We start from the raw sequence: 27004 nt of genomic DNA on the forward strand, positions 1-27004 counted from the left end.
ACTGTCTTCTGGAGATTATGAGTTTTTAACAGTACAGACATGGGCTGTTTTCTCCCGTGTGGCCTCAGTACCATCAAATGGGTCCAAGATTGTTTATGTACTAGTACAGATGTAGCTAGAGAAGCTCATGATGTGTATGTAAATTACTGTTATACATTGAGAAAGATGTTTGGATATTGCTATGAAAGATCATATAAACTTATTTAGCTCATTGTTTCACTCAGCCATCACTATATAGAGGAAAACTAACACCTCAGTTATTTCCATGGCCAAGATACGTACTTTTGTACATAATCTTTCTTGGAGACCCCACTTAATCATGGTAAAATTACAGTATTCTGACTGCACAAGTTTGTCGGGCTGTTTCTTCTTTTGAATTAGTTGCTGTATTATTAGTATTAATGAATGTTTTGCTAATATGGCCAAGATATGTACTCTTGTACATAATCTTTCTTGGAGACCCCATATAATCATGGTAAAATTACGGTATTCTGACTGGACAAGTTTGTCAGACTGTTTTTTCTTTTGAATTAGTTGCTCTATTATTAGTATTAATGAATGTTTTGCTAATAAAGGGCAATTTGAGATAGGAAGGGAGCAAAAATGTATCATTTAACAGTATCTTTTACAGCGTTTTGATTTTTCTTGTAGTGTATCCTTGTATCGGGGAAATTGCCGACCTCTCCGGTTTGAGCCACCAATGCTGGATTTCCATGAACAGTAAGTTGAAAAGTCTTTTCTGTTTAATTAGACAAATAGTAAAAAACATCTGAAGAGCATTTAAATCTGATGGAGAAGTTTGTATACATAAATTGCATTGGTAGATTGTCCGTAAGTGTAGATGACCTACTTGTTGCAGAGACCTGGTGTGCTCAGTCTTAAACATCATGTAGTGACCTGTCAGCTGCCATCGTTTTGGTAGTGTAGGTACCTGCACTTAGTTTTCAGGTACTTGTACAGCTCCTCTGCAGAGTGGAAACAGTTTTAAGTCTAGACCTTGATGTACTGAGGTGAGCTTACCTTTCTGCTTGTACATAACCCACGTCAGAGAGCATCTACTCTAGCATGTCTATTTTGCTGTTGCTTTGGTGGCAAAAAAACTTTGTCAGCAGATCTGCAGTTACTAGAACAATAACGTAGAGTTGTGAAAATACAGCCTCCAGGAACCTAGCTCTGTGCTCCACCTTGCAGCTGGTTTACAGCAAACTTGCCTGCAACTTCTCTAAAAGAAAGGAAGGAGGAAGGCAGATTAACAATTTCAACAGTGTACCTGATTGTAATCAATTCCTCCTGAGAACTGCTTCAGTCTTAACTTTTCTCACTGGTTACTGTGTATAGGTAGCTACAATCATTCCTCTCGTTAACAGGCAAAATCAGTTCTGGGGTTGGTGTAGATGGATGCAGCCTCTGTGCATGGTTGATAACTTTGACACGATGTGAACTGCAATGAGGGCATTTCAAACATTTTGTTAACATTCAAGCGGGAAGAAAGGAAACAGCCCAGGTGGGCCTTAGCGGCAGTATTGCTTCCCCATCCTCAGCCAGCACTGCTGCTGGATAAAAAGCTGCTTTATCTACAGATAAGCCATGGATTATTAATAAAAATATAGTACCTCTTGTCTGTAGGAAAGACCATTGTACAGTATGGTGACTACAGAGATGTGCAAGGAAGCTCCTGTGTATTGACATGGTTTATACTTCTGTGTTTCTGAAAGAAGAGAGGCTGTAACTGTATATTGTTGGCACAGGGTAGTTTTCCAGAAATAACCTTTGTACAAAAAACAAACGTAATGCCATTAAATAGCAAAGCTATCTGAAAATACCTCATTTTACAGAGTTTATTTATGCACAGTCTGACAAAACTGTAACTTTTACTTCTGAGTAAAGACGTAATAAATCACTCTGTTCCGTCTTCCTTATTCCTTCAAAATTTCAGAATCTGTAGCTTTTGATGGGGTGTGTGTGGTTTTTGTTGTGGGGTGGTTTTTTTTGTAATGTCAGTAACTGGTCCTAGGTTAAGAGGATATTGAGCTTCTAAATTGAATAGTGTAATACCTAGTTGTAAGCCCTGCTCTACTGCGTCTCTCCTTAACAAAGTTAAGTTATAGTTAACAAATTATACTGGTGAGTGCAGATGGAGTCAAACTTGTAGAGCAGTTTATTCTTTGTTAAGTGTAAACTTACCTATTGATTTGGTTTTAAGTGATTTTTCTCTTAAAATTGTAAAAGTTTTCAGTTCATAGTAATTACAGAATTTGACATTTGAAATGGATTTTATACACCTTTTTCTACTATAAATAAAGTGTTTTGTTGATGTGCTCTGAAGTATCTTGCTTTTAAAGGTCATCTATAGTTTGCATGCTAATCTGAAGAAAGCTACATATGCTTCTTTGCTTTGTGGATATCCAAAGATGTTTGGGGGTTTCCCTCCCCCCCTTGCTAAAAATAGATACCAGACAGTGTCATAAATACTTTAAGCCGTTCTTCATTATATTTTGGCTTTTTATGTAAACTGTTCTTGTCAGACCTGAAAGCATTGAAGAAATAGTGTAGATCTAGCACACTGTTAAAGTAGTGCAAATCTCTTAGGAAGGGCTCTGTACAATAAATGCAGAACTGCAATGGGGTATTGCTGCCTTTTATCAGTTAAAATAAGGAACCTGTGTGTTAGATCTTGGTTCATTATGTGTTCTGTTTTATTTTTGTTGTAACAGTATATGATAATTAATTTGTCTGTTGTGGTTTAGGTCATAATCTCAGGCAGAAATAGTCTTCTGATTTATTAGAACTTCAGTAAGATGTCAAAAAGTTTTAGAAAAGGTTTAGATATGGAGCTCCAAAGTTCAGTTTAAAATCTGTACTTAGGCATTTAAATAAAATTGAACCAACTCTGAGAAATGCTGAGTAACTCAGCCTTACGGTAGAAACAAACTGCAGGTGCCAAGCACCTTGAAAGTCAAATAATGCAGATCCAAGCTTTTTACTTTTTTGCCTTTTAAAATAGACAGGCTTTTCACATTCAAATTCTGGCTTTTCTTTCTTTGCTAATAATGGATTTTAGGAAAGGCATAAAATGCATATTTAGTTTCTGAGTAAGTATTGTACCTCAATGGAGTTTTGTTAATAGGTAGCATGTAGCATTTAGAAGAGCAGGCTTGTTCAAAGTTCATGTTTATGCTGAGCTATCAACTTTTATCATTCCTAGGCTGAAGAAAGTTGCAATATTTAATTTCAGTTGTAAGCTAACCCATTCTTCCTTCAGACGTTTTTGGTCTGCTGAGAGTGTGTGGATTTAGTCAGATGTTTCAAAAACATGCCAACTTGAGCAGGAATAATATTTATTAAAAGTTATTTTATCTAGGAATCTCAGAAAATCAAAATCAGTATTAAGATGATAAATAGGTGCTGTAGGCACACTTCCTCTGTTCCACCTGGAGATGAGATTACAATGGCCTTAGACTTCTCTTTTATAACAGTTGGGGTTTTTTTAATGCTGTTTTAGTATAAAAGAAGCACTACCATATTCTCCCACTTTGAAGTCAGTCCAGGTAATCTCACATTTATCAAAGGAAATGTATGCTGCATGTTAAGATACGCAAATCTTTAGCTCACTTGAAGAGATCCCAAATGTTCTCTGTATACATTAAGCCTCTGGGAATGGGGTGGAACTGAGACAAGCTCTCCCATAGATATTACTGCTCCAGGAGATTGCTAGGACTGAGTGGAATACTCATTTGGTTACTTAATGTGAAAGCCTCGTGCTTGTGTTTCTGAAGCAGTGCTAGTCTTCCTCTGGAACAAATTCTGCAACGTGTTGGATATCAGCGATTCGGGACTTGAAAGAAAACAAATAAGCAAAGAACCTCCACCCCAAACCAACTCCACAACTACCTGCCTTTATTCTTAGCTGTGTTCTGTTCCTTGTGAGCTCCCTTTTAATCTATTACTCTCCCCTGTTGTTAAATGGGAGTGGAATAATTGAGGTGTTCTAACATACAGACAGTAACTATGTCAAAAGTAAACTTTGTAAGTTCTTCACAATTAAATTTTTGGTAGAAGTAACTTTTGGTAATGGAGCACTTGGACATTGAGTGTTTTAGAATACTGACACAATATAAGCTAGAACTGCTTACCGTAAAAATTTTAAAAAGTAGAATTATTTTAAAGATTAAGTTGACATCTTATCCCTGCTTCATAGAAATGATTGGTAATGTATAAAATGATTCTTTTTAGCAAAAGAAATATTTTAATCCTTGATCAGCTTGTGCTTCTGTGGTGAATGGAGGTTCTTGCTTCACTCAATTTGAGCAAGAACCCATTCTCTAGAAAAAGTTTTCTCGTTGGTAGGCCAGTATTCTGAAAATCTGTCTCTTGGTTTTCTGTTCATAAACAATCTCACTTTGCATTTCCTTTGAAATGTTTTGCTTAGGGGATTTTTGTAACATTTTAATGTTTCTTGTTTATGAGTTCTGGTATTTGGCAGAATATTCTGTGGAAGCTTGAGGTGGCCTTGAAAGCAATTGCTTGGTAATGTTCAAATACTTGAGACTTTTATCTCTTAACAGTAAATAGTGTAGAAATTTAGCAACTAGAGTTTATCCAAATCGCTCGTTTTCTTGCATTTTAGACAAGTATATTTATAAATGGTGGAAGGATCTATAAGGTACCTATAATGTGAAGCCAAATGTTTACACAGTATGTTTGATATACTTCTAACGTGTGAGAGTTTGAGATTGCTGGAATTTTTAGAAAGTGTTGCAAAATGAAATTTTCATTTCCCTTGGAGTTTGTTAAATGTAAGAAACTGCTGACTTTAAATTGACATTTAGTCCAGATCTACCTCTAGTTTTGTTAGCATATCATGCTAGCCTCCAAAATGCTGCCAAAGCAAGTAATTGTTTATTAGGCGCTTAGATTCATTCAGGTCACAGTTGGTGACATGACTGGGTAAGACTCTACTACTGGTGTTTTGTATATGGGGTTTTGCTAACTGGAAAAGGTATGATTTGTTGTATGGGATCTAAGTTAGATTCCTAACATGGAAGGGGACGTTTGCTCCGTTTAGTGTGTTACATGGATGCGAACTTTTTGTCAAGTGTAATATAAAAGAACTTTCTTGATTTGTTAAAAGCCAGTGAAATCTGGAAGCTGAGAAGGAATTGGTCTATAGGCTAGTACATATACAAAACCAAAACCCTTCTGTTTTCTTTTGCTTTTCCGAATTGGGGACGCATTTGCATTCTCAAACGTACGTGCTTCAGTTACTCTAACTTCAGTTAAAGCAGCAGCTTGCCTTTGTCACTCAACCAGCGATGCATGCAGTTTCATGTGAAATGGGAAGAGTGCTCCAAGTTACTAATTCTCTAGTTTTGTACATCGTGCAGGCTTCCTTCACATAAGGAACTAGCGTTTTCTTCAGAATGGGGTACAAAAGGCATTCCCTTTCAGTCTCGAGAGGTAACCTTGTAAGACCAGCTCACTTCATTAAAAGTAGCTGGATGCGTTACAAGTCAACACCCAAGTTCTTACTGTTGGAGCTCCCTCTGATCTTCTGGCTGGAGAACCATCTGCGTTGGTGCAGCAAGTTCCCAGGCTGCATGTACTTAGAGGCTAGGAGAGTTTTCTGGGCACCTCATTCTGTGTGCTTTCCACATTATTATGCTTTTGCCTTCTCGGTGTCTGCTGTTCACTCCTGTCTGAACCGGGATACTGATTTAACTTTTTGATTTAATTTACTGATTTAATTTTTTTATATACTGTGTGACAACTGATCTTACAATTGCTTCAGCAGTTGCCAAAGATGCTAAAAGAAAAAAAATACTTAGGGGAAAACATAGTTGTTAAACTCTTAAATTCAGGAGGAATTTACCTCAGTTAAATCTTGGGTATATTTATCTATATTCCAAAATCTCAGTGGGGAACTTTTGGTTGACTTCAGTTCTCTCTAGTCTCATTAGAAAGAATAGGAGATGGAAGAGAAGGAATGTATCTGCTGAATTTATATCCTTTGCTATTCAGTAATAGATTTGTATCTGTTTTCATAAATCAAGCGAGCATTTTACAGAGGTGTCCAAACTATATGCAGTAAGAAAAAAATGTGATTACTGTTTTAAAAGGACATTTTCTCAATCCATATTTGCTTCTCGGTGAGTAGCTAGATATTTTTGCAAGTTAAGTTTAGGCCAATAACTCAAGGACTCATCTCCCCAACTTTTTACAGGAGCTGGTTTCAATTGTTAAAAAAATTGCCTCTTGATCCCTGGAGCAGCAATGAATTCCATTACAAAGACATGCTTACCGTACACTGCAGATACTAACTCAGACTTTGGAAAGAGCTGAGTTGTGGCAGTAAAGAGTGTGAACACAGGCTATTTTACCCATTTGAACAGGCACCTCACTCCTGTTAATTACCATCTTCTCATCTAGGTTGTGGTATCTGGTTTTTATCAGCGTAGGTGGACCTAGCATTATGCAGGGACAAAAGATCAGGAGCAAAATCTTACGTGCTTTGACAGTTCGTGTTTGCCTGAAGGTGTATGTCTGTACCAGCTTCTTGCAATGAAAAGTGCTAACTGTGACTGCTCCAGGAAATTCTGCTGTAAAATTTGGCACCAACGCTATACTTATGTGGAGATCATTGCGGCTTGATAATCCGCAGCCTGGAGATTGTCCCTTATGTGATTATTGCTTGGGATGTAGGTTCATTAAAGATGTCTGGTGCACAATGCTTTACCTGGATTTTACCGTATCTGATGGCAGAAAAAGCGAGAGACGTTTGTCCTATTTCTGTAGATTTGATTGACATCAAGGTTTAAAAAAATGTAAGGAAAGCTGTGTCTGAGCAAAACAATAGTGGACTCATTGTTTAAAAATCAGAATGGTCATCAAAATAGTAAAATAAAACATAGTCCTAGCAACAGAATTCATTTTTAATGACTTCTGCCTTTATCACCTATAATTGTACTGTGTTACTTTAGTCTGGAATCTAAAGTTACTGAACTGTGATGTCTGTCATGGCTGCTTCCCTACTAGTTGTTTTATAGGCTTTAGCCTCCCAAATATACTGTCTTCTATTCCTCTCTTTTCAGAACTGGAAAAGCATGGAGGCCTTAAAAGATTGTTAATATTTGAAACATTTCCTGGGATAATGAGTTTTACTTCCAAACTACCTTTCTGACAGGAACAGGCTGGCACTTCGGTATTACTGGTTCATTCAACATAACCTCTGTTGGCTTTGCGGTGTTTTACACACTGTGCATCAAAAAAAGTGTCACTTAAATCAGCTCTGATCTTAGGTTTTTAGTACACAGCTGGCTGTCTGTAGAGACCACAGGTGATATATACTAGTCATGTTGTTTGCTCACATGTAATACAGTGCTTAAAATCTCCCTCATCTTCTCTCGCTTCCTGCTGTTGTGGTTGGCAAGAGCTGTTATGGTTGATTCTCGTTTTCGGCTCTTAAGATCCTCCTATGAAGACTGGTTGGAGTGCATTGTAATAGAGGAGGAGGATGGTTTCCCCTTCTTGGGCAGCTACTGAACGTGCTCTGGGGAAGAGAGGTATCCAGAAGCTGCACTGTGGCAAGCAAAAGAGTTGCAACAAGGTGCTGGGAGCATGTCTTCCACTGAGGAGGAGAGAACTTGCAGGGAGAACTAGGGAACAGACAGCTGATCCTTAGGAGAGACTGAAAGAGCTTTCTTCAGTGTTGGAGGAGCCGGACTATTTTATTCCCTTTTTTTTTTTTTTTTTTTTTGGGGTGTGGGGTGAATTTTTTTGGTGTGTGTGGTAGAATCAGAGAGTACTTGTTTAAGGCTTGACCACTCTCTCTAAACAATGAATTCACTGCAAAATTGCTGGCTGTTATAAAAGCTTGCTTATGCCTTTCACAGTTACCAAGCAGATAAAATGCTCAAGCCCATCTGTACTGATGTCAGTGGAGGAGTGTTTGAAGCAGTGGTTTCAGAGTTCAGGGGGTGCTGGGTGACTCTGTATCAGCAGACACTTTTCTCAGTTATGCTTTCATGCGTGAGGTTTTTTGTTTGGGTTTTTTTTGTTTGGTGTGGTTTGGTTGGTTGTTTTTCTTTTTTTTTTTTTTTTCCTGGGGTTGGAGTTGAGATGGGGAACTTTGTGGGGCTGGCTCCTGTTCAAATTCCTCTGGTTTGAAAAGCTTTTCCCTAGCAAACAGAGAACAGGTGTACAGGTTGACTGTTTGATTCCATTGATCAACTATGTAGCAGTTTCAGTAGTTAGTGCAAAACATCACAGCTGATAAACCATTTCCCTTTCTAATATCCCCATGTACACTGGCAACACATATGAGCACTTTTATGTTATGGCTTAACCTGGATGTTAGGTTTTGTACAGTTTTTAAAAGCTGAGAAGAGAAATTGTCATCTTCATTACCAGTTAAGTTAGAGAAGTCAAAATGACATTTTTTGACATTGAAAGAAGGATCACGAACAATCATGTTTGCTGATGGAGACATAAAATTAGGAGGACTCAGCAAGAAAAGCAAAAAGAACTACAGTAGTAGAGTGCAGATATATTGTACTGTTAGTGATGGAGTTTATTAAAGGTTAATGACTGTGTCTTTGAATTAATATCATGGTCTTTAGCATCCATCAGTTTAGCCCATGTTTCGTAAGTAGGAGGTTCTGTCTGTTACTGCAGTCACTTTGTAAATTGTGGTATAGTTTGGTTACCATCACTAAATCCTCCATTCAATGCAACCTTTAATTTACAGCAAACTTATGTTGCTCTATCGAGACACACCCACCCCAAGTTGAAAAACTGTGCAACTACAATAACACTTATTAATTTAGCCTCTTAAAGTTAACTGAGAATAGCAGAACAACTGCCTGTTATTGGTTGTCATCGCTTCAGGTACTACAGATAGTAATTATTATCAATAATTTTGTGGTGCTTGCAACGTTTGGAGCAGGTGACATAGGAGGAGGTGCTACATGGAATATGTGTAGCCTGAAAGTTAGTGGTTAACTGTTTTGAATTCCAAAAATTAGTTTTTGAGCAAATTGTAATCTACACACTTTGTTAGTGCTTTGGTGCTGATGCTTAGCACATATGTGTTAAAAGGCATGAAAAAAATTTTAAAGAGATACCAAAGTCTGAAAAAATATTTGGTGAAACTGAAGCATTTATTGTCATGTCAGATGTTGGAAGCAAAAAGCAGCGAGCCCAAAGCTTGTGTGGAAGAAATTGTTAGCATGTCTTGTTACTGAAAAAAGTGTGCTGTGTTGTTTGTTTGACTTCTGTGTTTTAGACTTCTTAAATTCTAGAATTTATCTCAAGCATTTCTTATTTTTTTTCCTTAAGGTATGAATTCAAATGCAATATACAAATAAAATAGTTGTTGCTACACACATCTGTGTACTTAATTCTGTAGAGCATGTTACAAAATATAATAGCAGAACAATTCTGGGGTCTGAGTAGGACTGCTTACAATCTAACTGAAAAAAAAATTGTGCTTAGACTTTTGTCTAGGGTGTGTTCTGTTTATTTTAAGTTGCTGTGTTCAACTTTTCTTAATTATTTAGAGGTTGTAGCACAGGAATAGAAAACTTTGCCTCTTCTGATTCTGAGGTAAAAACCTGTAAACTAGAATTTCATTTTGGATAGGTGTCATTTTAGAGGATGATACAACGTTAGGTAAGCCTTCAGGAAAAGTAACTAATAAAATAATGGAAAAGATGTTAACTAAGTAGTGATTCAAGGTAGAATTTACATATCTTATGTGAAAAAACAGTTAATGCAAAGTTTTAGTGTCCATGTTCATCACTGTTGTGTTCCTATCTGGTTTAATGGGACACAGCCCAATGCTCTATTTTCTGGAGCTCAAACAGTTTAAAAACATTCTCTCTCTGTTTTGACAGGCCAGTTGGAATGCCAAAAATGGAAAAAGTTTACCTACATAACCCTAGCTCAGAAGAAACAATTACATTAGTATCAATATCTGCTACGACATCACATTTTCATGCATCATTTTTTCAAAATAGGGTAAGTTCTACTCCTTTCTCAAAATGAGTTTTCTTTCCTCCTCCGCACCCCAAACAGGAGCTTGATTTCCCTCCCTTCATTAAATGAGCTACTTACTGCAGTAATGACACACCTAAAAGTATTAAGATACTGGAGTTCTTGATCTCCTATCACCTACCAAGCAAATTTGAACTGAGCATGGAAACACACAAACCCTACTGGAAGAGAAGGAATGAAATACTGCATAGGAGTTCTGACTACGTTGGAAGTGTATACCGTAACTGACGGTTTAACAGAAGATCATCTTTATTGCTGAAGTGACTTAAGTCTACGTTGCCTTAGAGCACGTACAGGAACAAGCTGTTCTTGTGATTTTTCTGAAAATTGCAAGTGCAGTGAAGTGGTGTTAGTGTGAAGCAGTCACTCCAGTGCACTCACAACTACGGCAGTCATGTTACAGGAACTTGCAAGTTAAAAAGCGCGGTGTCAGCAGGGTTAACTCTTAACCACGTTGCTGTCAGATACAGTCCTCTAGTTTTGGTTTTGTCTTCAGGGCCTGTGGCTTAGCAGGGGCGGTGTAAACAGTAAAAACTTCAGAAAACCTGTCTGTAAGCAACCTTTCTCACTTATGGATGTCTTGGAGTAATTGCCTTGTAAACTGTCAGTCTGAAATATTTCTGTGATAAGCTGAACTCTAGTTCGGAATTCAACATAAAAATTCAATTAAATATGATCCTGCGCTAGATCATAGTTGTAAAATATTGGTATTTTTATTATGTTGTTACACATTTTTATTCGTCTAAAACTTCCACTCTTTTTTTTTTTGCAAATCTGCAGTAGACTTTAGACTTGGAAAGACTTAGAAAACTTCAGTTTTCCATAAAGAACACATGGAGATCTTCTGTAGCACAAAAACTATTGTTCATCTGCAGGGTAGAATGTCTTCAATTAACAGTTTTGCTTACTTCTCTGCTTGCTTGCTTTTATTTTTTCCAGAAAATTCTTCCAGGAGGGAATACATCCTTTGATGTAGTTTTCCTCGCAAGAGTAGTGGGAAATGTAGAGAACACTTTATTTATTAACACTTCTAATCATGGGGTATTTACTTATCAGGTAAGAGAATTACAGTCTTTCAGAAAAGTTGTGAAGTGTAAATCAACTAGAGCAGTATCTATTATGGCAAGCTTAACCATCCAAGGATATTTGCACAATAGTGGGTTTTTATCAGCCCAGTTGAAGAAGTTTCAGTCCCTGCTGCTTGTTGTAACCCAGAGGTATACCATTGTAAATATGCGTAGGGCAGTACTGTAAGCCAGATCGATGAAATTATTTAGGGTTTAAAATCCTCCCAACAACTTTTTTGTGTGTGTTATTTTAGTGGCTCAGTGATCTAGCTCATTCTTTAGCTCTGTACTCATCTAATTCAGTGACGCCACAATGTTATTCATTAAGCTGGCAAAAAAAATTACTCGAGATTCAGAAAGATAAACTGGACGGATGAGAGAGTCTGAGAAGTGAGTGAAATCCTCTTGTTTAAAGAATATGACTCTTACCATGGCAATGTTTTGAAAACAACAACAAAAACGCTTCCCCTATGGGTAGTCTGTTCCATAATGGTATGATTAAAGGATATTTCACATCTTTTTAACCTTTAGCTGGTATCTAGTGTTTCACAAAGATGATATTTTGACTTCCTATGTTCTAAACATGTCAGTGTAAGTAAGTAGTAGCTATGAGAAATACCGTTTAGCTGCAAACTAAACCAGTTTCTTTATTTCAGTGCTTTAGCGTGATACTGGTTTTAAACGTTTGGTTAGAAGTATACTATAAAATTAATCAAAAAAGAGTACTTGGTAGATTACTAAAATTGACGCACATATGTTAGACTATGCAACAATTACATACAGCTACTTAAGCTTGTTTTTCTGATCCAGGTATTTGGCATTGGAGTACCGAACCCCTATCGATTGCGCCCGTTTATTGGGGCACGAGTTCCTGTAAATAGCAGTTTTTCTCCTATAATAAATATACATAACCCTCACAGTGAACCTTTGCAGGTGAGCCTAAGAGAAAATCACTAAATGCTTATTTATGTTTATGATACTAAACTGAAATTTTGTTTGTTTTGATACTTCTTAAAATTCTATTTGAACTTTAAAACTATTTGAGGCCAAGTCTTTCATATTATATAAATGTTTTTCAGTTTAAAAGCAAATTGGTCGTTCTAGAAATTGCAGATTATGCTCACAAATATCTTAATTTGCTAAACTGAGGTTTTACTGTGAGATTTCTGTTTTTAAAATGGTCTTAACTACTGCAAAATAAAGAATTAAACTTCACTGGTAATTAAGAAAAATACTGAAGCGAACAAAGTAAAATAGATCTTGTGCTTTTAATCCAGGCATGCCTCTTAGCTTCCTTCTGCTTGTTTTGCACAGCACAAGATGTCTTTACAGTGTAGTCTAGTATGCAACGTTGTCAAGCATTTTTATGTTAAGGCAGGATTGATGTCTGTACCTAACCAAACAAGTAAATGCATAGTCCACTGATAAATGTGATCTAATTCTGTTAAGTAAGTGATCCACAAACTGTGAAATGCTACAGAAAGCACGTAAAGTGTAGCAATAGCAAATGGCTATATCATCATTAAAAGTGAATTTGTGATACTGCACTGGTCAAATAGTTGCTAACCCATGCCATGGCACATTTTAATACCTGATAACTAAACCAGAATCCCTTTAAAGTTGAGTCCTAAGGTTTTCATGTTATCCACTTCAGGTGGTAGAAATGTATTCCAGTGGAGGTGATCTCCATTTAGAGCTTCCAACAGGTCAGCAAGGAGGTACAAGGAAGCTATGGGTGAGTAGTCATGTCTTGCAGCAATCATTGTACTTGTTTGGGGAGGTTTTATTTTGATATGATTTTAGGTTTGGGTGTTTTGTTTTTTTTTTACCAACTTTGTTTCTTGTCATGTAATCATTAAGAATACCCCATAAAATTGGAACAATAACAGGGTCTGTTAATTGTATGGTAATAGGAATTAAAGGAAAGATTTCATTGAAAGAAGCCATCTGTATTGAGCTGTGCTTTTTTGAAATGAGAGGAATAAGATGATTCAGAGTAGAATGAATTACACAGATCTGAACATTCAGGACAATGTAGTCCTTCTGATGGCCTGTGAGCTGGATCTATCCCATGGGAAAAACATATGGAAATTTAAAAAAAATTCATTTTACTTATTTTTTTTTTTTTAAACTGAGAAAGTCCTTCCTGCAAATCACTATGAATGCATACATGGGTTGAAAAAGCAGCTGAACAAACTTAAGGAAGAAGAATCTGGAAAGGACTGGTAAATAGAACAGCAGTGTGTCTAGCTGCAATAAATACCGAGATCATGAGTCGACAGTGTCTGGAAACTGTTCTGGAAAATATTCCTACATGCATGCCCTGCGTTAGTCTTTACTCTTCATGTCTGCTGCTGAAGACGAGGTAGTGGGTTGGGTGGACTCACAGTCTGACCCATTAAATCTCTTTTATTGTGTTCCTCACTTGATGTAGTTTTGAAGTAACACATAGTGATATCATTAAGCGAAATAATTTTTAGAAGGTAAAGTATTGGCTCTATGCTGCATATCACACTGTTGGTAGTGTTCAACTAGATACAAACCCTATTTTCTTCTTTAATTAGAATAATTCCTTTTTTTGATGACTGTTTTTTGTCTGGGAGAGACTTTAAAGTCATTGGGCTCCAAAACTTGTCTCTTGCTCAAGTGTGTCATTACAGTCACTGACAGTTACATATGTTGTAATGTGTAAAGCCAGGATATTTCCACGTGAGCTAAGGAGGACGATCACAAAACTTAATTCCTGGCTTTTCTGGAGAAAGTCCGTGAGAACGGCAGTATCTTGGTTTTAGATACAAAAGTTGCAAACAAGTGAGTATCAATAGAAATCGCAAGCATTTTCAAAAATGCAGTGGAAAGAGTAAACACATGCTGAGGATTAGATGTAAACATTAACATGGATTTTAAAAAACGAAGATTCTAATGTTTTGATACCATTTTATTCAAATGGCATTGCTTCTAAAGATAGCCCCTTCCTTGTTGTCAGAAGAACTCAAGGGTTCAATTTGGTAGCCATTAGCAGATATGCAAGAAACACGTTAGAGCCACAAACAAAAGAATAGAAGGTTTTTAAATGTCTGATTTATTTCTAGTTCTGTTTCTTAAGCGTGTAGCTTTTCAGCTTCTCTAGGCCAGGCTGCCAGTTAAGGCAACGATGACATGTATGTGAAAGCTTCCAGTCTTTTGCACGGAAAAACAGTTAGGTTAATACTAGTTAGTACTAATCCTCTGGTTTTTTTTCATATCAACCATTGGTATTTCAAAACAATAAAGCAACTAGAAGAAATTAAACCAATAGGAGGAAACACCCAGATATATCATTGTATTGGCTATGTCAAGAGGTGCACTGCACTTAGAAAAAAGCTGCGAAGTAGAAGAAATTATTTGAAATGTGGTGATGATACTTTGACGTATGGATGTACATCATTGTCTGAAATTGTTTTGATGCCAAATGTTTGGATGATTGGATGAAGCAGTCTGCATATGCTGGAGTATTTTTGTCTGTTCAGAGTTACTTCAGGGATCTGACAAACCCTGGATCCCTGGTTACATATGTGGAAGAGTCAAATCACATCCTGTGAAACATTAATGAACGGCTGCTTATATTAGATCTGTGAATAAGTGCAAAAACAGAACTTGAAAGCTTCTTAGTTTAGGGACTTACCAAGTAGTAGCAGTTGAAACTACTTACTTCAATATTCAACAGTTTTCAAAGAATACATCTACCATCGTTGTGCCATGGAAAGTATGGCTTGACCTCCAGAATGGATTGGTATGAGTTTGTACTACAGAAAGCACAGAAGAGATGAACAAGACAATCAGCACCTATATGGATTACGTCCTGTTCAGTTTCCTTCATCAAAAACACAAAACAAAGAAGCTGTCGACTGAAACATCATCAATAAATACAAGGACTACTCATCAAAAATTTCTACTTTCTACCATATTTATTTGCATTTAAAGTGGAAGAAGCTCCAAATTTCAAATCAAGGTTTTCATCTTCTATTTAAAAAAACAAAACAAGAAAAATGTAGATCCCCAGCCTTTCTGTAATGTGATGGGGAAGAATATGCAACGTTAGTATTTCAACTATGATTCTAAAGCTAGTCTTGTGCTGCAGCTGTGTCCAGCAAATACAGGAAGAGTTGTATTTCAAACCCTGAATGCAGATTGGAAGTGATGGAATAGGCTTGGTACAGACACTAAAACACATTTTGACTTTTTGCTGTAAATTGCTTGGTGACTAATAAACCTGCAGCTCTACAAGCTTCTGGCTACTTGCCATTCTGCAATATTTCAATTTATGTTTAGCACTGAAACTGTATGCCTTGGGTCTGCTTTGCAGAAAAAACAATTAGAATATGCAAAACCAATATTTGATGTTACCGCAGTCAAGAACATTCTTATGAATAGATTTTGTTTATTAGTAGATTCTGTCAATTTAGTCTACTGTCTTTTTAACCACAATTTTAGTACATAAAACTTAACCAAGTGGGCTGTGAAAGTCCTCTTGCATATACCTGTTTTTAATCAGTGTCATGTTAGATGATTTCAACTGTCCTTACTAAATATAATGGTAATTTTAATAACATGCAGCCTATCTCTTACTGCTATTGCAGCTTTTTCTCTTAATAAAGTTATACTCAATGCTTCTATTGTAATTTTTTGGTGTGGCAGCTTTTTTTGTAATTACTGCACTCTCATAGATGTGCTTTGATTATTTATCAGGAAATACCTCCCTATGAAACAAAAGGAGTGATGAGAGCCAGCTTTTCTTCAAGAGAAGCAGATAATCATACAGCCTTCATTAGAATAAAAACAAATGCCTCGGATAACACAGAATTTATCATTCTCCCTGTTGAAGTAGAAGTTACAACAGGTTTGTAGAAAAGTGGTTGTTTATTTGTTGGTGTGGTTTTATGTGGGTTTTTTTTTTAAGTCAGCTTAATAAACTTCCAGTGTAACAAGAAAATGGTAACCTTTTTTTTTTATTATTTTTTTTAAGCGCCAGGCATCTATTCATCAACAGAAATGCTAGATTTTGGTACACTACGAACGCAAGGTAAACTATATTTCAGGTCCTAAAGTATTTATAAGGAGTAGGGTGGGGAGGGGAAAGCCCAATTATCTTTTTACTATTCAGGGTTGCTTGTAGAATGATGCTTTTTATAAGCCAGTTTCAACGTGTTACAACAGTGTACAAATGTATTCACCTGCAAGTATACTTGAGATGTGTACAAGCAAACAGTAGTATGCACATCCTGTTACAAGTCTAGTAATAACATTAAGCCATGCGCAACTGTCTAAGACTGGTCTGAGAACCATTGTCAGTTTACTTAATTTGTGAACTTGTTTTGAAAGATTGCTTTACATCTGCATAAATTTAAATAATTTTCAGGCACAGGGTATAGTGAAAGTGTGCAAATAATCAGATTTGTTACTTGTTATAAGATTTTATTTTTTTTTTTGGAAGTGCCACTTACACATTTGTGCCTAACATTTTACATTTTAAATTAATATTGTTCAGTGAAATAAAAAAAAAAATCTGTATGACAGAAAGTAGTAAAACCGAAGGTATCTTTTGAAACTGTAAAAGGGACTCATTACTGAAGAACAACAGTATGTATCTTCTTTCAACTAAAAAAAGGTAGCCTCTGAAGTACTTTTCTTTGCAGCTTACTTAACATACAAAGATTTGTAAGTAAGATTAGTTTCTGCTGAGTATTGGTGCATCTGACAAAATCATTCATTGTAGTATTTTTAGCCTGTTCATTTCTTATGTATTAGAAATACGAGTGGTTAGCTGAAGCGTGTAATATCTACTAATAGACAAAAATGCAGTTTTTAAGTGTGTCGGATTCTTGGGACCAGCTCTCCTGATGGGCTGTACTGTCATGTTAGTTTAACACTGAACAACAGTGGATTTATATGAGAAACCAGCTAGTGCCGATGACTTTGTATGAGGTTCTTATGTTAAAATAGCCTAATAGCCAGGTGTGTTTTTTGTTCTTTAACAGATCTGCCAAAAATTTTAAATCTGCATTTATTAAATTCAGGAACAAAAGATGTGCCAATTACAGTAAGTTTTATTTCCTTTCAATTTGAAACTTTCTACTTGGATTTACTTTCTCTCATGAAATTGATCATTCACAGGTTCACCATGTAGTGTTCAGAATTAGAAGCTAGGTGATGTGTGACTGAAAACGTATCTTAGTAGAAAGACAAATGATCTACATGCATGGTAAAATTCATTTGCTTCATAGCCACCTTTGAATGGCTGTTTCAGCACTTACAGGCTGTGCCTGCAGTATCTGAGCCTCTGGAAGCTTTTATACTTGGGAACAGTAACTCCTTTTCAGTGAACAAGAGATAGATGCAGAGGCTAGGGGATTCTTTGTCTTCATCACACACTCCGTGAGAGTGTATAAAGTGGTTGCCCAACATAATCTTTTAAGATAAGCAAAGAATAGCTTTCAAGTGCAGACTGTAAAATGACCCTTTTTTTCTTGAGGTTATCTGCTGTGTAGCTTGAAATAAGGAAAAAGCCTGCAAACGCTCTAGAGCCCTTTCCAGTGAGATCACTGCAGCTGCACGTAAAGTGCAGCCAGCTTCAGAATTCTAGGTTTTGGATTTTCTACTTCCTATTTTTATTACAGAATTTTGGCTCTCATCTGGTAGTCCGCCTTTGTTCATTCATACCTTTTTCCTGTGCAATTTTTCTCATTACCCACTATTTTTCTCACTTCTTCCTTCTCCCCTTCCTGTCTTCCTTGTTTTCCGGATTTAATTGTATAGCTAGCTATACCTAGTCCTAGTACACTTCAAAAGTGTTGAAGTGTTGAAAAGAAACCAGAGGAGCCAGAAGAATGACTGAAGGATTGGCAAAGGTTTCCTACTGAGCTCTTGAAAAGCATTTCTGTGTTTTTAAAGCTTATAGCTGTAACTGTAGGGAATAGTATTTTAATAGCAGAAGTCTAACAAAAAAATTAAATAAGATCGTGGAAACTGAGGCTGGATGAATTGAAACTAGAAGCAGGACACATTTTTAGTAACTGTGATTATAGTCCATTGCGATGCTTGCTAAGTTGTTGTTCACTAATAGTTTTCAAGTCGAGAGAATCTTGCAGTATAGTGCAAACAAGAATTTAATTCATCAAAGTCCTAATGCTTATTGCATTAATGAGGTCAGATGATCCTGTAATGTCTCTTGTGGCCTCGTAAGCCATGAACCAGCTTCCATGGAGGGTTTTTATTTATTAAAAAAAACTGTATATGAATTTTACAATCAGAGGGTTGGTAAATTTATTAAATTACTTTTCCAGTTATGTCTGCTGTCTTATATCATGTCCACCTTCTTAGATTTACCAGGTTTTTGGCATAGGGACGGATTTTTTTGTGGTTGTTTGTTTTTTTCTTTTTTTTTTTTTTTTTAAAAGTGTATAATGTACTTCCTGAGTACAAGGCAAATAACCATGTATTCAAACCATCACTATCGCTTCTAATATCTGATAACGTAGTACCTAATTCATACTTCTCCATTAAAAAAAAAACCCAAAACAACAACTATTGGATCATAGGCTATAAACCATAGACTGTGGTCTAATGGAAGGCTATCATTTGGTAACCATTATACATGTAATGACAGAACTTTTCCAGATTAATTACTCTTTTGCAGTGTTTCAAAGCAGTAAATTTGGTCTTAAAAGTCCTAAAAACTTAAAGCTTTTAGGACTCATTTCTGCAATGATACAAGTTACCACATAGGTCCAGATATGATATATTTTTCAGTGTGTCACATATGGCACGTCAAATCAATTGTTCTTCTCATTAAGGCACAGCTTTGTTGTGGAGTTTGTAACCTTTCTAGCGTTTGAAGCACTGTGTGAATTTCTGCTGCTGTGCCAATCAAGGAATTTCAAAGTCGTAAGCAAGAGTAAAGAATTTTTGGAAGGAACCTGGTGAATGGCTTGCTTCTAGGAAAGCTTGAGAAATGGATTTCTGACCCTTTAGAGCTAGGGTTTAAAAGCAGTGAGGCGGAGCTGTGTGACAGATTTCATCTTAATGTCAGAAGAAAAGGCCAAGGCTATATTTAGATAGATTTAAGCTGGGTGCTGGAGGAGCTAAATATCTTCAGGTCATCTGCGTATGAGAGACTGCTAATAACTGTTGCCAGAGTTGTAGTTGTTCTGCCTTTAAGTACTTAGTCATGCTGTGATCCAACAAACTGGTTGAGGAAAATAAGAGCGAGTCACTTGACTTTCTTTTTTGAGTTGTAAAACTCTTTAGAAAAACATCCTTAGTTACATTTTGTAGGGTTTTCTCTGTTATTAGGGAGAATCATGTTTATTTCCTGACTGGATGAACTGTTGTCGTGCTGCAACCATTAAGCCATCAAAATGCTGTCAAAAATGTAGTAAATGTAGGTTGTTGAACACTTTCTTTTAACCCTTCCCTAGAATGAAAATTTTGTGTTTCCTTAAGGCAATTTAGGCCCGTTGGATTGCTAAAAGCAAAGGCACACTTTAAAATTTGAGCTCCTGATCATGTTTGATGCATAAAGAACCAGAGGCTTCAGGACAGCTGTATACTGAAGCTGAATTCTATCAACTTGAAAATAAGTGTTTGTATAACAAAGTATTTGCTTACTTCTGTCACAATTCACATACTTCAGGTTTTTTTTTTCTCTTATCAGCCCACCAGCAGTAGTTTACTTCTGCATTATGTTTTCAGTCTGCACATTTGAGTGCACGCATCACAAAGTCACCAAGGGAAAGTTACTTTAAAGGACTAAAATCTAGTAGCAGTTTATTCCATGGCTGTTCTGGATGGTGCTTTATGATGAAAGTGAACTTGAGTTAGTTAGGTGTGTCCCTGTTTAAACTGAAGACCACGTTATTAGCGACAAAATAATTGTGTCTAAAAGTGAGTAAACCAGTCCAAAGGTGGGTCTGACACTAACGGCCCCAGCCTTAGTCCGCTGCCTGTAGCTACAGGGCTTTTTCCTCTTGCAGCTGTATCTGTACTATCTGTAAGCAAAAGTCTGCAGCCTGCTCACTCTTTGGAGCAATATGCTAGGTGGACAAAACTATGTTCAGGAGCCTGTTGACAGGTAAACACTATGGATGAACACATGCCAGCGTTTCAACCCGTACTCTTCTCCTCTTTAGTTAATTAGAATAGGTGTAGTCTGAGAGTCGTTAAACCTTGTCTTTCCCAATAACTGCTGCAGTAGCACAAAGCTTTCTCCCCTTCTGTGTTCTCTAGAACATTTAAGGTCCTCATTTTCTGCTCTTATGCTAAATATTGAATGTATCTTCATGCAGCAGGGTCAGGAATCTTGACTGGGACACTCCACGTGTTACTAAACCATGTGTTACTGACGCATGTCTCTCTTAAATTCTTCTTCCCCACAGAAGTTGCTGTTAGGAGATTTTTTTTTTTTTGAGAAAATCGGTGATATAGATTCTTGATGGAAGTTGTTTTGCATGTATTGTCATGACCTGTCGATATTTGATGATTCTTAAGGCACACCTCAGCCCAAGCTTTGCTTGGACTTTATTTGAAATAGGTTAAAATTTGAGGAAAGTGAAGTTGAAAGGATTCTTAAGGATGTTTGTTTTTCTTTTAGTTGTCTTAATTCTGTATTTCCTTTTATAGCATGTAATCAAGCAACAAATGAGAAATATGCATGATGTAGTTAAGAAGTTTTCAACAAAATAGTGTAAATTTCTTCCTTAAATAAATTCATTAGCTGTAGACATTTTGAGTAAATACATCTAGGTTTCTTACAGTTGTGGTTTGAGATGCACCTCTGAAATCTGCCATTTTTCTGGCAACAGGCTATCCTTTTGAATATTTCCAATTTGATTTACTAAATGAAATCAGCATAATTTTTAACTTCAATAATTAAAGACCAGCCTTTTGCATGAAAAGAGCTACTAGAAATAGTTATCTTTTCTGCCATGCAAAAGGTTATGAACTTGATTACAGCTTTGGTTTCATCTCTTTTTAGAAGTTTTTTTTTAAAGACACCTCAAGATCTCAGTTTTGTAGTATGGATTTCATTAGAAGAAAATTGTGATAATTATGAATTGACTCGTGAAGAGAAATGGCAAATATCTGCACCACATATGTGCAGATGGTTGACCAAGGTCAAAATACAAAACTTCTAGTTAACAGAGATTATTTGTTAGCTGCAGGAGCAGTACTGCTTGTTTCCTCTAAGGATCACATATGTATACATGTGATTTTACGGCTTTAATTTACAATCAAGGGCAGCTTAGCTTGGAAGAACTGTAGGTGGTTTGTACCACTGGCCATCTGCCTCGCTCCTCTCTGACCAAGAAAGGCTCAGCCACTTATGAAGCAGGTGCTAAACCTCTGTAGCCCAGCATAAGGTAAACCAGCACGCATTTCAGTTTCTTTAATACAGCATCCTGTAATTCACAGTAGTTTAACAGCTGCTGCACGAACAGCTGAGCTGTTCGTGCAGCAGGAGAAGACAGCTGGGGAGGAGGAATCATGGCAGCCATCCTAATTTTAAGCAAAACAAGAATACGAGCATTTAAATGCTCTGTGCCCAGTTTCTCTCCGTGGAATCTGGATAAAGAGTTTGCTAGCAATCTTTATAGACTCTTCAGATGGTGATGTGGAATCCATAATCCGGCTGCATAGCAATGAGTATCTCTACAAGTCAGATCTTTTCTATTTAGTTTAAAACAGTAATCCTCAGATACAAAAGGTGATCTTGTAAAATGTTGGTATAGAATGTCATCTCAGATTTACACAACTGTTCTCTATACAGTTTGTTTTGTTTTGTTTTTTTTACCAGTATCATCACTGGTAATTACACAAGTCAGTTAACAGCTTTGTTAATGAGTGCACCAGACACAAATAGTCTAGCTATTGTAACCCTGCAACATAAAGAATAAAAAATAAATCTTAAAGAAAGCTTGTTGTCTGTTTTACTAACATGTTTCTGGCCATACTGTCACTTCATCCAACATTCCCAAGGAGAACTCTCTATTGCCCACTTCCCTGCATACTGACCGAGTAATTTGCAGGACCTGAAAAAAAATTCTAAAGCTGCTTATAATGCTGCTTTATATAGGAAAGACAAACCTGTAAGAACTCAGCCAAAACTAGTTGCAGTTATATCACTTTGAAGGATACGTGAAGGCTGCACAGTGTGTTAACAATGATAAATTTACAGGTGCTTCATATTTTGATTGTTTGCAGAGTGTTAGACCTACACCACAGAACGAAGCTATAACAGTACATTTCAAGCCAGTTACGTTAAAAGCCTCTGAAAGTAAATATACCAAAGTTGCAAGTATTAGCTTTGATGGTAAGTACTGCTCCTCTCTTCTTAGAACTTGTCAAGTACTTCTTAAAACTTGCTGCAACTTCATGAATTATTTCCACTCTCTTAACAAATGTTATTTGTAATTTTGAGAAGGAAATGCAATTTTCCTATCTGGAAAAGTCTTACAGTTCTTCTAACTTCAGTTATTTCTGAAGGGATTGTCTCTGATCATAATCAGCAAGTAACTTAAACTGGTAAATACTGATGAGAAGTGAAGGAGTTCTTAATTCTTCTATTAAACATAGGCAACATTCTTATGTTAAGACACTGATTATTTAAAATGTATTCTTAGTCTAAATAGGCATTTGTTTTTGAGAAATCCTAACAAACTAGGACTTGTTCCTCACAGTACTTTATATTGGAGGAGAGTATGTCTCTTGGATTGCCCTTTGATCCTTCCAAAGCTTAAGAAAGAATACAAAATCTTACTTCTTAGAAAATGACTTTTTATGTTTGTTGTGGTTTAACCCCAGCTGGCAACTAAAGCCCACCCAGCCGCTCGCTCACTCACCCACAGTGCAATGGGGGAGAGAATCAGAAGGGTGAAAATAAGAAACCTCATGGGTTGAGATAAGGACAGTTTAATAGGTAAAGCAAAAGCCACGCACACAAACAAAGCAAAGCAAGGAATTCGTTCCCCACTTCCCATGGGCAGGCCGGTGTTCAGCCATCTCCAGGAATGCAAGGGCCCCATCACGTGTAACAGTGACTTGGGAAGACAAACACCATCCCTCTGAACGTCCTCCCCTTCCTTCTTCCCCCAGCTCTATACGCTGAGCATGATGCCATATGGTGTGGGATATCCCTTGGGTCATTGGGGTCAGCTGTCCCGGCTGTGTCCCCTCCCAACTCCTTGTGCCCCCCCAGCCTCCTCGCTGGTGGGGTGGGGTGAGAGGTAGAAAAGGCCGTGGGGCTGGGTAAGCCCTGCTCAGCAATAGCTAAAACATCCCTCTGTTATCAGTGCTGTTTTCAGCACAAATCCAAAACACAGCCCCATACCAGCTACTGTGGAGAAAATTAACTCTATCCCAGCCAAAGGCAGCACAATGTTGGAATGCCCATGGAAGCAGGGCTCTGTCATGCTCTTGAGACGCTTACTATGAAAGCTGGCTTATTTTGCTATCTTGAATTTATATTAAAGAAAAAGGGAGGTGAAGGTGGAAAAACCTTTTACTGGTACATTTCTTGCGAAGTTATGTTATGTGTGCCGATAGTGACTTTCATTTATATCTTTATGAAAGAAGTTGGGTCATTTTCTTCCTACATAGTGTGACTGTAATTACTATGCTGACATTTTGTAGAAAGGCACCTCCATTTTAATAGACATTTTAATCAACTATCAGAATGCTGTTGACCTACTCAGATGTTACTGCTTTAAGATAGTAGTTGGTGCTGTAAGTCTTTCTGCCTGGATTGCTTAAAAATGGAAGTTTATAGATGTGATGTTTTTCGTTTCAGGTAGACATAGTTTTAGAAGTTGTATGGCTAGAGAGGAGAGGATTGATTTTTATTATTGTTATTTATTGATTAGCACTTCGGATATTTAATAGCTTACAGTTTGTAAGATGAGTGAAGTATGTTTTAGCCTAGAAATAAATTCTGAAATAACTGAACTCTGTCAGCCTGAGGTGGTACTATGTTCAGATTTTGAAGCTGGAGGGAATTGTTATGAGGACCTACTAACTTATGGTAGATGTTGGAAGGCATGGTAGTTGAGGAAAAAATACCCAGTCAAACTGCTTAGTGTATTTAAGGGATTGACTTGGTCAATTCCTTTCAGTGAAGCAGCCAGCCCTAAATGTTTGCTCTTTCAGCTGTCCTAATACATGCAGGGGCTTTAGGGGCTGGTTGGTTTCTCCTAACTAGTATTTGAATCCCTTGACTCTTCTGGCGATATTGCTACCAGGCTAACCTTGCTTGTTCTATGATCTTGGAGCAGACCTGTGAGCGTCATTCTTGGTGCTTGTATAGATTCCATTTCTGTAAATTTTAGCACGTCTTTGATTTCTTCATTATTAAAATGTTGCCACGTTCCTGGCCCAAAGTCCTGCTCAGCTGGTAGTTCTAAGTGAGGATCCCAGCCATCTCGAGTTGCTCTTCCACTAATGGAGGGATAGGTGTATTCCATACTCCTAAGTGGGGAATTCAGCTCACCTGGGATCTGAATTATCCTTGGACATGTCCAAGTTAGTTATTTGACAGGAACAACCAGGCTTCCCCATCATAGATAGGCTTACTAACTCAGGCAGGTCAACTAACTGGTGTTAAGGGGGAGGAATTGAGAACTTAGATCTCTTAATTCCTAGACTTATTCCATGTCAGTTGCTTATTGATGTTTCCTTAAGATCCATTTTTCCCTTCTATGATACTTCATTTCTGGGTTACCTCTGTGCTTTTATTCTTCCACTCGTGCTGGTGTAGCCTAATAGGTAATATTTCTTTTGTCTCCTTTAACAAACTACTTATATTTTTGTGTGTACAGCATCAAAAGCAAAAAAAGCATCACAGTCTTCTGGGAAAATAACTGTTAAAGCGAAAGAGAAGAGCTACTCCAAACTTGAAATACCATATCAAGCAGAAGTGTTGGATGGGTAAGCTTATAGTAATTGAACCTAGTTCCAAAACTAAATGCTATAAATTAGCTGATGTAGCAGGGAATTTAGCCTTTTTTAATGGGAGAGGGGATATAAAGAGATGATCCCCAAGTTTTTGGAATCTGGAGCTCATTTAGAACTACAATTACTTGTTTGAATTTTTCTGTTTTCACCCTAGTAGATGAGGTAGTCTTAGTAATGCATAAGCTGGTTTCAAGTCTTGGACTCAAAGTGACCTTAGTGAGTTCTTTTTCAGAGCAGTGGAAGGCTGCAGATGAGACATTTTAAAAATGCAGTATTGGAAATTTTTCCGGTTTTGCATTTGCAGTTGTATCGCTATATGAAGTAACGGTAGAGAAAGTATTTTTGGTTTTAAGCAAAATTTTGGAAGAACTGTCAGTGCTTCCTTATTTTTTGTTACTTATTTACAAAGTATGGCTAAGTTGGCTTTAAAATTGTTGTTGAAATGAGGTGCTACTTTATCAACAGAACTGACAGAGTATTTTAAAGGCAAACAAACTAAACCTTACCTATCAGAACTTTTGTATTGCAGACGCCTGATTTGGTTAACAAGGAAAACTATCTTAATACTTCAACGTTTCCTTTTAGTCTTCCTAATGTGCTGATTCACACATTTTCTTACCTCATTTGAATTACTTAATTATCAATGTCCCTGTAGTGCTAATAATATCATTTCAGCATGCAGTGGGGTATGTACCTGTTTTGCTGTTGGATTGAATGAATGCTAGTCTGTTGTGTAAGAAAAACACTTTATGTTTGAGGAAAGTCTTTATTTTTCACATACTGTTTTCCTTTAATAGATATTTAGGATTTGATCACGCTGCCACACTTTTTCACATCCGTGACAGTGCTGCTGATTCTGTGGAAAGACTGATCTATCTAACAAACACATTCAGTTTTGCAGTCCTTATACATGATGTTGTGTTACCAGAAGAAGCAAAACCAATGTTTAAAGTAAGCCCCCCTTTAGTGGATGTTTTTACCTAATAGTAAATGTTTAAATGTGCTGCACTTTGTTAAATTGTAACATTGATCTTCATTGTTCACTGATCTAGGTCCAGAACTTCAGTAAACCAGTCTTAATTCCACCTAATGACTCCAGATATATTTTTACACTTCATTTTATGCCTTCCACATCATCTGTTCATATAGATAATAATATTTTACTCATCACCAATGCTTCTAAATTTCACCTGCCTGTCCGAGCATACACAGGTTTTTTAGATGTAAGTATTTTCCTTTTTTTTTTAGCTACTTTAGTCTAATTAGAAGTAGACTTCATAGGACTGTTTTTAATTCTTTATTCTATTTCTATGGGAGGATGGCTTTTTTAATTTCAAAATTATTTTACCGGTTCTTTTGTTAAACAGCTTTGGTTATTGCTGAAAAATTCTTTTTTGTTCCCTTTAGTTTTACATAGAAAATGTATAGAATTTTGAGATTGTCATGGTACTGCTGTATTAGACTTATTAATGTATTTGTTAATGGACTTAGAGTTTCATCACATTTTATATTTAACTCATGCTAAAATACCTTTATCAATCTTTCTAGTACTTTGTACTGCCTCCAAAAACTGAAGAACGATTTATAGATTTTGGCATATTGAGTGCAACAGAAGCTACCAGCATTTTATTTGCAGTCATCAACAGCAATCCGATAGAGGTAAGGATGAATTTATTTTTAGTTTGCCTTTTAAAAAATTTACATCAGTGTTGTTACTGAAAATAGTACTTTTTGTTCTTTTTAAGCTGGCTATAAAAAGTTGGCATATTATAGGGGATGGTTTGGCCATAGAACTTCTAACAACCGAAAAGGGAAATAGAACAACAATAATTGCAAACCACCATGAACTACAAAATGCTAGTGCATCTGATCAGTCTTCAGTAAGTAATCCTTTGAATCCATTG

General features: G+C 36.8%; 1 protein-coding gene across 1 annotated transcript; it reads left to right on the top strand.

The window, feature by feature from the left end:
- Positions 1–651: 651 nt before the first annotated feature.
- LOC104165297 (transmembrane protein 131-like) lies at positions 652–26980 on the top strand (the record flags this gene model as incomplete). The annotated part of the gene is made up of 14 exons (XM_009704881.1): positions 652–720; positions 9891–10014; positions 10990–11106; positions 11928–12050; positions 12772–12852; positions 15846–15996; positions 16123–16179; positions 17135–17196; positions 22356–22464; positions 24965–25073; positions 25898–26051; positions 26153–26323; positions 26649–26759; positions 26846–26980. Coding segments are annotated over 14 exons (1573 nt in total), but the record flags the coding sequence as incomplete, so codon positions are not given.
- Positions 26981–27004: the final 24 nt, after the last annotated feature.

Source organism: Cariama cristata, unplaced genomic scaffold (assembly GCF_000690535.1).
Source record: "Cariama cristata isolate BGI_N322 unplaced genomic scaffold, ASM69053v1 scaffold19447, whole genome shotgun sequence".
Classification (NCBI taxonomy): Eukaryota; Metazoa; Chordata; class Aves; order Cariamiformes; family Cariamidae; genus Cariama; species Cariama cristata.